Source organism: Lethenteron reissneri, chromosome 40, assembly GCF_015708825.2.
Source record: "Lethenteron reissneri isolate LAM-NWPU_2019-01 chromosome 40, ASM1570882v1, whole genome shotgun sequence".
Classification (NCBI taxonomy): domain Eukaryota; kingdom Metazoa; phylum Chordata; class Hyperoartia; order Petromyzontiformes; family Petromyzontidae; genus Lethenteron; species Lethenteron reissneri.
In genome coordinates this window covers 2,194,065-2,209,350 of record NC_083818.1, presented here as the reverse complement: position 1 = coordinate 2,209,350, position 15,286 = coordinate 2,194,065, and the positions used below count along the sequence as shown (strand labels likewise).

Below are 15,286 nucleotides of genomic sequence, written 5' to 3'. Positions count from 1 at the left end.
GGAGACACACGGGGGGGGGGAGGGTGGAGACACACGGGGGGGGGAGGGGGGGAGACACACGGGGGGGAGGGTGGAGACACACGGGGGGGAAGGGGGGAGACACACGGGGGGGGAGGGGGGGAGACACACGGGGGGGGGGAGGGGGGGAGACACACGGGGGGGAGGGGGGGAGACACACGGGGGGGAGGGTGGAGACACACGGGGCGGGGAGGGTGGAGACACACGGGGGGGGGAGGGGGGGAGACACACGGGGGGGGAGGGGGGGAGACACACGGGGGGGGGAGGGGGGAGACACACGGGGGGGAGGGGGGGAGACACACGGGGGGGAGGGTGGAGACACACGGGGGGGGAGGGGGGGAGACACACGGGGGGGAGGGTGGAGACACACGGGGGGGGAGGGTGGAGACACACGGGGGGGGGAGGGGGGGAGACACACGGGGGGGAGGGGGGAGACACACGGGGGGGGGTGGAGACACACGGGGGGGGAGGGTGGAGACACACGGGAGGGTGGAGACACACGGGGGGGGAGGGGTGGAGACACACGGGGGGGAGGGTGGAGACACACGGGGGGGGGGAGGGTGGAGACACACGGGGGGGGGAGGGTGGAGACACACGGGGGGGGAGGGTGGAGACACACGGGGGGGGAGGGGTGGAGACACACGGGGGGGGGGTGGAGACACACGGGGGGGGGGTGGAGACACACGGGGGGGAGGGTGGAGACACACGGGGGGGGAGGGGTGGAGACACACGGGGGGGGGGGGGTGGAGACACACGGGGGGGGGGTGGAGACACACGGGGGGGGGTGGAGACACACGGGGGGGAGGGTGGAGACACACGGGGGGGAGGGTGGAGACACACGGGGGGGGAGGGGTGGAGACACACGGGGGGGGGGGTGGAGACACACGGGGGGGGGGTGGAGACACACGGGGGGGAGGGTGGAGACACACGGGGGGGGGGAGGGTGGAGACACACGGGGGGGGGAGGGAAGGGTGGAGACACACGGGGGGGGAGGGGGGGGAGACACACGGGGGAGGGTGGAGACACACGGGGGGGGGGGGGTGGAGACACACGGGGGGGGGGGGTGGAGACACACGGGGGGGAGACACACGGGGGGGGAGGGGGGGAGACACACGGGGGGGGGGGGGTGTCGCTCGTGGCTCAACAGTGGCAGCTGAGGCGGCACTACGCGACGTCGGCAGATTTCACCAGCAGCAAACAACAACAATCACCACAACAACCACGATCCTAGCACGGGGTCACGGCGCTGGGTCAGGGGGTCAGGGGGTCAGGGGTCGCGGTCAGTACCTCCGCGCGCGGCCAGCAGCAGCAGCAACAACACCACGTGACCCGGAAGCAGCGGGCAGGACCCGGAAGCACTTCCACTCCCCTCCCTCATCCTTCACGCATCACCCCTTCCTCACCCCGTCCCCTTCCTCACCCCGCCCCTCACTCCCCACCCCTCCCCTCACTCACCACCCCTCCCTCACCCCTCCCCTCACTCACCACCCCTCCCTCACCCCTCCCCTCACTCACCACCCCTCACTCACCACCCCTCCCTCACCACCCCTTCCTCACCCCTCCCTTCACTCACCACCCCTCCCCTCACTCACCACCCCCTCCCCTCACTCACCCCCCCTTCCTCACCCCTCCCCTCACTCACCACCCCTCCCCTCACTCACCACCCTCCCCTCACTCACCACCCCTCCCCCTCACTCACCACCCCTCCCCTCACTCACCACCCCTCCCCTCACTCACCACCCCTCCCTCACCCCTCCCCTCACTCACCACCACCCTCCCTCACTCTCCTCCCTCACCCCTCCCTCACCACCCCTTCCTCACCACCCCTTCCTCACCCCTCCCTTCACTCACCACCCCTCCCCTCACTCACCACCCCTCCCCTCACTCACCACCCCTCCCCTCACTCACCACCCCTCCCCTCCCTCACCACCCCTCCCTCACCACCCCTCCCTCTCCCCTCACTTACCACTAGGGGTCGGCACGGTTTGAACCGACTCAAACTGGTTTCAAATTGAGCAAACCAAACCAAACCAGCGACGACTGAACCAAACCAAACCAAAACCAAACCAAACTAAGCTAAACCAAACCTCTTGAGTTGGCTTGAACCGAAAAGATGCGCGGCAAACAATATTTGCATTCAATATAAATATCAAGTGTATTAATCGCTAATTTCTACGCAGGCTTTCTTCATATTGAGATTCACTAGCAAGTACTGGACGACGATGTCGTCCACAGCCATCTCCTCAAGCTTGGCACGCCCAATGTCCTTGAACGCAGTGTGGTAGTTCAATGGCAGTGAAACCCCAACACTAGGCAACATCCGCGCCCACGAGCGCACACACATCTCGGCCTTGAACGTGCACTTGTGCAGGTTTGGTCGGTCGAGAAAGGAGCGCTTGGCGGCCGAGTTTGCTCTCTCGGAGGGCACGGACGACGCCGGGATAGGCAAATAGTCGAGGGCCACGCGTCGCAGGCGCGGGTACTTGCCGCCGTACAGCTTCCACCACTCGACGACGTCCATGCTCAGGCCCTGAGTCGGCTCAAGCAGGAAGCGGTCGACCTCGGAGGCGGCGCCGTCGTGAGCGTTGGGCGCGTAGACCATGTCAAAGAGGATGTTAATGCCGCCACGCAGCGCCGCCTTCGGCGTCAACGCTGGGTAGCGCTGGTTGAGAATGTCCGTCATCATGTCCTTGATATTGCTGTACTCGGCCTTTACAACCAACCAAACTAGTTTGAGCCGGTTCCACCCTGTCCGAGCCAAACCGAGTCGGTTTTCGTAGCCCCAAACCAAACCGAACCAGTTCAAACAGAGCCAAACCAAACCGATTTGGTTCGGTTCAAACCGCGGTTTGGTGGTTTGAGCCAAACCGTGCCGACCCCTACTTACCACCCCTTCCTTACCCATCCCCTCACTCACCCCTCCCCTCACTCACCACCCCTCACTCACCCCTCCCCTCCCTCACCACCCATCCCTATTCCCTCACTCACCACTCCTCCCTCACCCCTCCCTCACTACTTCTCCCTCACCCCTCCCCTCACTCACCACCCCTTCCTCACCAGAGGCGTAGCTAGGGGGGGGCAGGGGGGGTACATGTGTCCCCGGGCGCCAAGGTAAAGGGGCGCCAAAATGAGGCTTACAACGTTACATTATAACTTATTGCGGCGGGCGCGGCAGCCTGAAACTACTGCACACATCTACACCTCAACCTAAAAGTTTATATATCCCGCCACACACAGCCTACATGTCATGTAATTACATTTTGGTACGCGCGCCTATTAAGAACTTACATGGAAGAACGTCCCAAACAACAGACAGGCGCAGTCTTTCAGCCTTAGTCACTGGCCTGTTTTTTGGTGGCGGAAACTACGACGGCCTATTTTGAGTTCTTATTAGTGACACCACCACGCTCCAGGCGGCTGCAGCAGCCGGAGCAGCCCACGCACGTCAACATGGCGTGGCCTTCATTTAGCAGCATTTACTACAAGGCTCAACACGGTTTTTACGACTAAAAGACCTGAACACAAATTTTGCATTTCTGCTGGAAATTGCACAGATTTTGGAAATTTCTATGACACCGACATCAATGGCCACAAACTTTTCACAGAAATTGGAGATTGCAAAATGCTGCTCAGTAACCAGAATGAAGTTCTACCAGAAACTCCTTTAGATCTTCTTGGTTTTATTGTGTTTTATGGAGACGACATATTTCCGAATTTGCGAATTTCACTGCAAAGTTTTATAACAATAGCAGTTTCAATTGCAAGCTGTGAGCGGTCGTTCAGCAAATTGAAACTTATTTTGTCGTATTTGCGTGCTTCAAAGGGACAAGATCGTCTCAGCGATCTTGCTCTTCTTAGCGTTGAAAGATAAACATTGTAAAAAACAGATTTTGATTACGTGATTGACCAGTTTGCGACAGTGAAATCAAGAAAAAATAATATTTTGTAGACTATGTCAACCAGTCTACGACAGTGACTGAGTGAGCCATGTAATATAATTTCTATAAATTTGCTTCTTTAAATACAATGTTTCATTAAAATTTAAATTGTTATTCCTTATTCGATGTAATAGGAAAATGTGATTAAACGGGGGGGGTGGCGCAAAATATCCTAGCTACGCCTCTGTTCCTCACCCCTCAATCACCACCCCTCCCTTACCCCTCCCCTCACTCACCACACCATCCTCCCCCTACACACCTCCCCTCGCCTTTCTCCCACTGGCTCCCCTCCGGTTCCCTCACTCCTCCAGGCAGCCCCCCCCTATTGCCCGACGCCACGCGCGCCCCCCTTAGCCAGGGAGCGGGGTTGAGTGACACGTTGTCTCAACGATCGCGAGATGCGGGCACCTGAAGGGTCACATCCGAGGCATTCGCGTCTCGTGTCTAACAGAGGCGCAGCCAGAACCGGCTCCTGATTCAATCAGCAGCAGTGTCCAGCAGATGCGATTAGAGCAGCGAGCGTGATGGGAGTGTGATGGGTGTCGGGTTGCGATAGGCGGCAATACGAGAAGAAGGGGGAGTGATGGGTAGGGCGGTGCTGGGAGTTTGGTTGTGATGAGTGTGATAGGGGTAGGGGGTGTGATGGGAGTAGGGGTGTGATAGGGTTGGGGTTGTGATGGGGAGGGGTGTGATGGGTGTGATGGAGGTAGTAGGGGTGTGATAGGGGCAGGGGGTGTGATGGGAGTAGGGGTGTGATAGGGTTGGGGTTGTGATGGGTAGGGGTGTGATGGGTGTGATGGAGGTAGTAGGGGGGTGATAGGGGTAGGGGGTTGTGATGGGTGTGATAGGGGTCGGGGTTGTGATGGGAGTAGGGGTGTGATAGGGTTGGAGGTGTGATGGGGGTAGGGGGTGTGATGGGTAGGAGTGTGATAGGGGTAGGTGGTGTGATGGGGGTAGGGGTGTGATAGGGGTAGGGGGGTGTGATGGGTAGGGGTTGTGATAGAGGTAGGGGTGTGATGGGGGTAGGGGTGTGATGGGGGTAGGGGTGTGATGGGTAGGGTGTGATGGGTAGGGTGTGATGGGTAGGGTGTGATGGGTAGGGTGTGATGGGGGTAGGGTGTGTGATGGGGGTAGGGGTGTGATGGGTAGGAGTGTGATAGGGTAGGTGGTGTGATGGGGGTAGGGGGTGTGATGGGTAGGGGTGTGATGGGGGTAGGGGGTGTGATGGGTAGGGGTGTGATGGGGGTAGGGGTGTGATGGGGGTAGGGGTGTGATGGGGGTAGGTGGTGTGATGGGTAGGGGTGTGATGGGGGTAGGTGGTGTGATGGGTGTGATAGGGGTCGGATGTGATGGGAGTAGGGGTGTGATAGGGGTAGGTGGTGTGATGGGTGTGATAGGGGTCGGGTGTGATGGGGGTAGGGGTGTGATGGGGGTAGGGGTGTGATGGGGGTAGGTGGTGTGATTGGTGTGATAGGGGTCGGGTGTGATGGGGGTAGGGGTGTGATGGGGGTAGGGGTGTGATGGGGGTAGGGGTGTGATGGGAGTAGGGGTGTGATGGGGGTAGGGGTGTGATGGGTAGGGGTGTGATGGAGGTAGGGGTGTGATGGGGGTAGGGTTGTGATGGGGGTAGGGGTGTGATGGGGGTAGGTGGTGTGATGGGTAGGGGTGTGATAGGGGTAGGGGTGTGATGGGGGTAGGGGTGTGATGGGGGTAGGGGTATGATGGGGGTAGGGGTGTGATGGGTAGGGGTGTGATGGGAGGTAGGGGTGTGATGGGGGTAGGGGTGTGATGGGGGTAGGGATGTGATGGGAGGTAGGGGTGTGATGGGGGTAGGGGTGTGATGGGGGTAGGGGTGTGATGGGTAGGGGTGTGATGGGAGGTAGGGGTGTGATGGGGGTAGGGGTGTGATAGGGGTAGGGATGTGATGGGAGGTAGGGGTGTGATGGGTAGGGGTGTGATGGGGGTAGGGGTTGTGATGGGGGTAGGGGGTGTGGATGGGTAGGGGTGTGATGGGGGTAGGTGGTGTGATGGGTAGGGGTGTGATAGGGGTAGGGGTGTGATGGGGGTAGGGGTGTGATGGGGGTAGGGGTGTGATGGGGGTAGGGGTGTGATGGGAGGTAGGGGTGTGATGGGGGTAGGGTTGTGATGGGGGTAGGGGTGTGATGGGGGTAGGGGTGTGATGGGGGTAGGTGGTGTGATGGGTAGGGGTGTGATAGGGTAGGGGTGTGATGGGGTAGGGGTGTGATGGGGGTAGGGGTGTGATGGGGGTAGGGGTGTGATAGGGGTAGGGATGTGATGGGGGTAGGGGTGTGTGATGGGGGTAGGGGTGTGATGGGTAGGGGTGTGATGGGGGTAGGGGTTGTGATGGGGGTAGGGGTGTGATAGGGGTAGTGGTGTGATGGGTAGGGGTGTGATGGGAGGTAGGGGTGTGATGGAGGTAGGGGTGTGATGGAGGTAGGGGTGTGATGGAGGTAGGGGTGTGATGGGAGGTAGGGGTGTGATGGAGGTAGGGGTGTGATGGTGTGATAGGGGTAGGGGTGTGATGGGGGTAGGGGTGTGATGGGGGTAGTGGTGTGATGGGTAGGGGTGTGATGGGTATGGGTGTGATAGGGGTAGGGGGTGTGATGGGAGGTAGGAGTATGGGTGTGATAGGGGTAGGGGGTGTGATGGGGGTAGGGGTGTGATGGATGTGATGGGAGGTAGGGGTGTGATAGGGGTCGGGGGTGTGATGGGTATGGGTGTGATGGGAGGTATGGGTGTGATGGGTTGACGTGTGTTGGAGTCTGATGGGAGACATAAGCTTTGCACGCCTTCCACCAATTAACACACACGCCTTTCACACCTTACACAATGTGCACATGTTACACAAGCCTTGCTTACACCACCCTTACCATAACGTCTGGCATATGCCCTACCCCTATAACGCGCCTTACACACAACTAACATTCCTCACATCGCCTACAATACCTTACACTACACTACAGACGTATTACACTACACACAGCTTACACTACACGCGGCTTCCACGTGCAGTGCACGTCTGTGATCTCGATACTCACAGCCTCCGTCCCCGTGGCAACGAAAGCGATGGTGGCGAGGCCTTAGAACACCACCACCACCACCACTAACTATAATGACTTGTCATGCCCACCACACGCACTGTGAACACCACCACCAATTACAATGACGATGCTGATGACGATGCTGATTATGACAAATAACGTCGATGATAATGATGATGATGATGGCGGTGGTGCGGATTTTAATAACGCTGCTGCTGATGATGATGACACAAGTGGGAATAATGCTGCTGCTGATGATGATGGTTGCTATCGCTGCTGCTGTTGATGATGCTGAAGATGCTGAAGATGTTGTGATGTTACTTGCTGCTTTAGAGGACACTGCTGGTAAAGCTGCCGATCACGCGGCTACTGATGTTGACATATCGGCAATGATGATGCTGTTTGGTAGTGATGGTTACGCTGCCGTTTATGATTGTGCTGACGATATGATGGTGGTTGTGCTCCTAGTAATGCTGATGCTACTGCTGATCACACTGCTGCTTGCTGATTGTATTACTCATACTACTGCTGGTGAAGATGCTGATAATGATGGTGGTACTCCTGTTAATGCTGATGCTGCTGCTGATTTTATCACTGAAACTACCGCTGATGCTGCTGCTGATTTTATCACTGAAACTACCGCTGATGCTACTGCTGATTTTATCACTGAAACTACCGCTGATGCTACTGCTGATTGTATCACTGATACTACCGCTGATGCTACTGCTGATTTTATCACTGATACTACTGCAGATGCTACTGCTGATTGTATCACTGAAACTACCGCTGATGCTGCTGCTGATTGTATCACTGAAACTACCGCTGATGCTGCTGCTGATTTTATCACTGAAACTACCGCTGATGCTGCTGCTGATTTTATCACTGAAACTACCGCTGATGCTACTGCTGATTGTATCACTGATATTACCGCTGATGCTGCTGCTGATTTTATCACTGAAACTACCGCTGATGCTACTGCTGATTTTATCACTGAAACTACCGCTGATGCTACTGCTGATTTTATCACTGAAACTACTGCTGATACTACTGCTGATTTTATCACTGAAACTACCGCTGATGCTACTGCTGATTTTATCACTGATACTACTGCTGATGCTACTGTTGATTTTATCACTGATACTACCGCTGATGCTACTGCTGATTTTATCACTGAAACTACTGCTGATACTACTGCTGATTTTATCACTGAAACTACTGCTGATACTACTGCTGATTTTATCACTGAAACTACCGCTGATGCTACTGCTGATTTTATCACTGATACTACTGCTGATGCTACTGTTGATTTTATCACTGATACTACCGCTGATGCTACTGCTGATTTTATCACTGAAACTACCGCTGATGCTACTGCTGATTTTATCACTGATACTACTGCTGATGCTACTGTTGATTTTATCACTGAAACTACCGCTGATGCTACTGCTGATTTTATCACTGAAACTACTGCTGATACTACTGCTGATTTTATCACTGAAACTACCGCTGATGCTACTGCTGATTTTATCACTGAAACTACCGCTGATGCTACTGCTGATTTTATCACTGATACTACTGCTGATGCTACTGCTGATTTTATCACTGATACTACCGCTGGCTATGATTCTGCTGTGTTGATGATGATGGCGGTGCTACTCCTAATAACGCCGCTGATGCTACCGCTGATTCTGCTGCTGTTGCTGCTTGCTGATGGCTATGACACCGCTGCTGCTACTGCTGCTGCTGGTGGCGCTGCTGCTACCTCTGCTTACTGATGACGATCATCATCATCAGCCCCGCACGTGTCCGCCCATCGTCAACAACAACGTGCAGAGCGCCGGACATCACAACGCAGGCCGCGCCGTCGTCTGCCCCCCAACACCACTACCACCACTCATCCCCTCCTCTTCCTCCCTCCCTCCACCTCCTCACGTTGTTGTTGATGGCGCGCAGGGCGTGAGTGCTCATCTCGCCAGGGGGTTGTGGCCACCACCACCAACCACCAACCACTACCACCACCAACACGGCGGAGGAGGAGGCGGAGTGGTGTTCGTGGCGGGCGGGGGTCCCGGAGCGCCGCCGCTATCACCACAGCCGCCTGCTGCTGCTGCTTCTTGCTTATGCTGCTGCTTCTTGCTGCTGCTGCTTCTTGCTGCTGCTGCTTACTCCTTGCAGCTGTTACTTGCTTCTGCTGCTGTTACTGCTGCTTCTTGATGCTGCTGCCTCTTGCTTCTGCTGCCGCTTACTCCTTGCTGCTGTTGCTGCTGCTTCTTGATGCTGCTGCCTCTGCTTGCTGCTGCTGTTACTGCTGGGTCACTGTTTTATCCCCCCACTCGCTCGCTCGCTCCCTCCCCACTGCTCCCCCACCACCACCCTCCTGTCACTCTTCCCCCCCTCCAACCACCACCACCTCCAACAACCACCACCACCAACCACCACCACCACCTCCTCCTCTCTCGCACGCACGCGTCGGACCCCAGCAGCAAGCGCTCGGGCCGGAGCAGCTGACACACGCGGAGCGAGGGGGTGGGCAGCGGGGGGGGGGACCCCGTGACCCTCCTCCACTCTCACCACGCGGTGGGTGGCGTCGGGGGAGAGGCGGTCACACTCGATCACTCAGTCACTCGATCAAAATGAATGAATCACTCAATTACTCAATCGCTGATCAAAATGAATGAATCACTCAAATACTCAATCGCTGATCAAAATGAATTAATCACTCAATCACTCGATCACTAAATCAATGAATCACTCAATAAATTAATCACTAGATCACTCAATCAATTAATCACTCGATCACTCAATTAATCACTAGATCACTCAATCAATTAATCACTCGATCAATCAATTAATCACTAGATCACTCAATCAATTAATCGCTCGATCACTCAATCAATTAATCACTAGATAACTCAATTAATGAATCACTCGATCACTCAATTAATGAATTACTAGATCACTCAATCAATTAATCACTAGATCACTCAATCACTCGATCACTCAATAACTCAATCAATTGATCACGCAATAAATGAATCACTCGATCAATTAATCACTCGATCACTCAATCAATTAATCACTCAATCAATTAATCACTTGATCACTCGATCAATTAATCACTCAATCAATTAATCACTCAATCAATTAATCGCTCAATCACTCAATCAATTAATCACTCACTCAATAAATTAATCACTCGATCACTCAATCGCTCAATCAATTAATCGCTCAATCAATTAATCACTCAATCACTTGATCACTCAATCACTCAATCAATTAATTACTCGATCACTCAATAAAATTAATCACTCAATCAATTAATAATTCAATCACTCAATTAATCACTCGATCACTCGCCTCACTCACTCGTCCCAGGGGTTGGTGAGGAGGAGGAGGAGCGCGTGGGGTAGAGGGGTGGTGAGGCTTTGAAGGTGAGAACGGTGGTGCCCAGGTGAGTGGCGGTGTCGCACGGATTGATCCGCTGCACTCCCGCGGATTGGGGTCGCTCGCTTACTCACTGCCTCAATCACTCACTCAATCACTTATTCACTCGCCTACTCAATCACTTATTCACTCACCCAATCACTCACTGCCTCAATCACTCTATCACTCACCCAATGACTCACTCGCTCACTTATTCACTCACTCCCTGCCTCAATCACTGTATCACTCACTCAATGACTCACTCACTCGCTCACTTATTCACTCGCCTAGTCAATCACACACTCACTGTCTCAATCACTATATCACTCACTCACTCGCTCATTTATTCACTCGCCTAATCAATGACTCACTCACTGCCTCAATCACTGTATCACTCAATGACTCACTCACTCGCTCACTTATTCACTCACTGCCTCAATCATTCTATCAATCACTCAAAAATCACTCACTCGCTCACTTATTCACTCACTCACTGCCTCAATCATTCTATAAATCACTCAAAAATCACTCACTCGCTCACTTATTCACTCGCCTACTAAATCACTACCTCAATCTCTCAATCACTCAATAACTCACTCACTCGCTCACTTATTCACTCGCCTACTCAATCACTCACTGCCTCAATCACTCTATCACTCACTCAATAACTCACTCGCTCACTTATTCACTCGCATACTCAATCACTCACTCACTGCCTCAGTCACTCACTCGCACACAGACTTATTCACTCGCTTACTCAATTGCTCACTCTTTCACTCTATCACTCAATTGCTCACTCACCGACGTACTTATTCACTCGCGTATTCAATCGCTCAGTCATTCGCCGACTCAACCACCATATCACTCACTCAATGACGGCTCACTAAATTGCTCACCAACTTAATGACTCAACTCAATCACGCGGCCCCAGGGGCTGGTGGGGAATGAGGTTTTCGGTGAGGCTGCGGTAAGAAAGTGAGGGTGATAGTGAGGATGTGATGGTGGTGAGGATGTTAGTAAGGCAGGAAGAGCTACTCTAAGGATCTGATGGATTTCGTGATGACCGTGGCGAGTCTGCGAGGGTCCTGGCAAAGCGGTGAGGGTATTTTCGGCGAGTCGGTGAGGGTTATGGTGAGGCTGTGATGGTCATGGGGAGCAGCTAGATCTGGGCTCCGGAACCGCATGCGGCTCTTTGAAAAATTCAGGGGGGTTTACCGAATTCCGACTCCTGACCATGGAAGTCAAGTTCACCATGGGAATCCAGTTTACCATGGAAGTCCAGTTCACCAAGGGAGTCCAGTTCACCAAGGGAGTCCAGTTCATCATGGAAGTTCAGTTCACCATGGAAATCCAGTTCACCATGGGAATCCAGTTCACCATGGGAGTCTAGTTCACCATGGGAATCCAGTTCACCATGGGAGTCCAGTTCACCATGGGAGTCCAGTTCACCATGGGAATCCAGTTCACCATGGGAGTCCAGTTCACCATGGGAGTCCAGTTCACCATGGGAATCCAGTTCACCATGGGAATCCAGTTCACCATGGGAGTCCAGTTCACCATGGGAGCCCATTCACAATGGGAGTCCAGTTCACCATGGGAATCCAGTTCACCATGGGAATCCAGTTCACCATGGGAGTCCAGTTCACCATGGGAGCCCATTCACAATGGGAGTCCAGTTCACCATGGGAGTCCAGTTCACCATGGGAGTCCAGTTCACCATGGGAGTCCAGTTCACCATGGGAGTCCAGTTCACCATGGGAGCCCAGTTTACCATGAGAGTCCAGTTTACCATGAGAGTCCAGTTCACCATGGGAGTCCAGTTCACCATGGGAGCCCAGTTTACCATGAGAGTCCAGTTCACCATGGGAATCCAGTTCACCATGGGAGTCCAGTTCACCAAGGGAGTCCAGTTTACCATGGGAGTCCAGTTCACCATGGAAGTCCAGTTCACCATGGGAGCCCATTCACAATGGGAGTCCAGTTCACCATGGGAGTCCAGTTCACCATGGGAGTCCAGTTCACCATCGGAGTCCAGTTCACCATGGGAGTCCAGTTCACCATGGGAGCCCAGTTTACCATGAGAGTCCAGTTTACCATGAGAGTCCAGTTCACCATGGGAGTCCAGTTCACCATGGGAGCCCAGTTTACCATGAGAGTCCAGTTCACCATGGGAATCCAGTTCACCATGGGAGTCCAGTTCACCAAGGGAGTCTAGTTTACCATGGGAGTCCAGTTCACCATGGAAGTCCAGTTTACCATGGGAGTCGAGTTCACCATGGGAGTCCAGTTTACCATGGGAGTCCAGTTCACCATGGGAGTCCAGTTCACCATGGGAGTCCAGTTCACCATGGGAGTCCAGTTCACCATGGGAATCCAGTTCACTATGGGAGTCTAGTTCACCATGGAAGTCCAGTTCACCAAGGAAGTCCAGTTCACCATGGAAATCCAGTTCACCAAGGGAGTCCAGTTCACCATGGGAGTTCAGTTCACCATGGGAGTCCAGTTCACCATGGGAGTCCAGTTTACCATGGGAGTCCAGTTCACCAAGGGAGTCCAGTTCACCATGGGAGTCCAGTTTACCATGGGAGTCCAGTTCACCATGGGAGTCCAGTTTACCATGGGAGTCCAGTTCACCATGGGAGTTCAGTTCACCATGGGAGTCCAGTTTACCATGGGAGTCCAGTTCACCATGGGAGTCCAGTTTACCATGGGAGTCCAGTTCACCATGGAAGTCCAGTTTACCATGGGAGTCCAGTTCACCATGGGAGTCCAGTTTACCATGGGAGTTCAGTTCACCAAGGGAGTCCAGTTCACCATGGGAGTCCAGTTTACCATGGGAGTCCAGTTCACCATGGAAGTCCAGTTTACCATGGGAGTCCAGTTCACCATGGGAGTCCAGTTTACCATGGGAGTTCAGTTCACCATGGGAGTTCAGTTCACCATGGGAGTCCAGTTTACCATGGGAGTCCAGTTCACCATGGGAGTCCAGTTTACCATGGGAGTCCAGTTCACCATGGAAGTCCAGTTTACCATGGGAGTCCAGTTCACCATGGAAGTCCAGTTTACCATGGGAGTCCAGTTCACCATGGGAGTTCAGTTCACCATGGGAGTCCAGTTTACCATGGGAGTCCAGTTCACCATGGGAGTCCAGTTTACCATGGGAGTCCAGTTCACCATGGGAGTTCAGTTCACCAAGGGAGTCCAGTTTACCATGGGAGTCCAGTTCACCATGGGAGTCCAGTTCACCAAGGGAGTTCAGTTCACCATGGGCAGGAGTCGGAAACCGACGGCTCCGTTGTAGCATGTGGCTCTATAAAATAACTGCTTCGTGACATTATTTATTCAGGACCACCACCAATCTCGTGTGTCAGCACGTGGCATTGCGCGGCGCTTTGAAATATTGAGTTGTTGGTGTTTTGTGGTTGTTTTTTACTTTTACTTTCATTCATTTTAATGTTTTACCTACGTGACTTTACCGAAAAAACCTAAGAATATGAATAAGAATGTATTGTTTTTACCGAAAACAAAAGGTGGCTGCTCTCCTTGTTATTTTGACTGCCGACCGACTTCACCCCCCCCCCCCCCCGAGCCTGAGCCAGGAGGTTTCTGGATGTCTCGCTCTCGTCTGAAGGTGGCAGTGTCGTCTCGTCTGAAGGCAGAGGTCGCACACGGGTTTTGATTCCTTACCCGTACCCGGCCGCACCAGAGTCGCAAACGGGTACCCGTACCCGGCCGTACCCGCACTCTACCCGTACCCGGCCGAGTACGGGTAGGGTACGGGTATTGGATACCTGATTGCGACCTCTGGGATGAAGCCATGTTGCAGGCGCGGGTGGGTTGATTCAAGACGTTGGGAAATGAGTGACAAACAGTACGGGTAGCCGGGTATCGGGTAGGGTACGGATATCGGGTAGGGTACGGGTATCGGGTACCCGGTTGCAACCTCTGTCTGAAGGTGGCGGTGTCGTCCCAGAGGGAGCGACCCCAAGGAGCCAGACGAGCGGCGTTGTTCATTTCGCCATCGGCTTGGGTTGTCCCGTGTTGACACATACGCAAGACAAAGATCCACCGTGTAGCCTGTAACCGTCTGTGGTTAGTGATTAGCACCTATGAAGGCCGGCACGGCACACGAAGGGGTGGGTGGCCAACACCGCGCCCGACCGCCTTTGTCTCCCCAGTGGGGATGTTTACGCATCGCACTGGGTACTCATTTGAGGCCGAGTCGACCTAGGGAAGGCCCAGGACCGGTTCAAAAAATCATCACCGGTGTTGGCCGTGAGCGGGAATCGAACCCTGGTCGCCAGGTTCGTAGCTCAACGCGCTAACCGCTCCGCCACCGCTCCCCACAACCCCCGCCACGTCTGCTCACATCGCTGCGTCAAATCATCGCAGCCCATGGGGTGCACGGCTCCACTGCACACCCACGGGCTCTCACAGCTGGGCTCTGAAGTCAACAAGCAGTGAATACGCACACGGTCTCCTTCCCCACGTTAAAACGTCCCTGCCGTGTAGAAAATATGAGAGCAAAGTTGTTTCATTCTTTTTTTTACACACAAACAAAATGCGATCCCAGAAAGTAATGCTGTGTGGGCTGATGCATAAAAACTAGGAACAAAAATATAAGGAGGGACAGAATCGATTACCGGTATTGAGAGCCGGGAATTGCTAATCGCCAATGATGTCGTGTCGTTGTATAACGAGTCCAATTGCATGTCATATGACGGCTTCATGAAAAATTAATTAATGAAAAAACTGAAACATGTCAAGATTCTATCGAATTTGCTTAATCTAACGTTTCTTTCTACAGGTCATATTTGGTGAAAATCAAGGCCGTAGCCAACATTG

The 15,286-nt window shown here is 54.0% G+C and overlaps 1 protein-coding gene across 1 annotated transcript in view; it reads right to left on the bottom strand.

Moving 5' to 3' along the window:
• The window catches only part of ECE1 (endothelin converting enzyme 1), a 51,200-nt gene extending 41,833 nt beyond the window's left edge, over positions 1–9,367 (bottom strand). The window contains 1 exon segment of the mRNA XM_061568011.1: positions 8,951–9,367. Within this exon segment, the coding sequence (XP_061423995.1) occupies positions 8,951–8,986 (36 nt within the window). The 5' untranslated portion in view covers positions 8,987–9,367.
• Between the last annotated feature and the right edge of the window lie 5,919 nt (positions 9,368–15,286).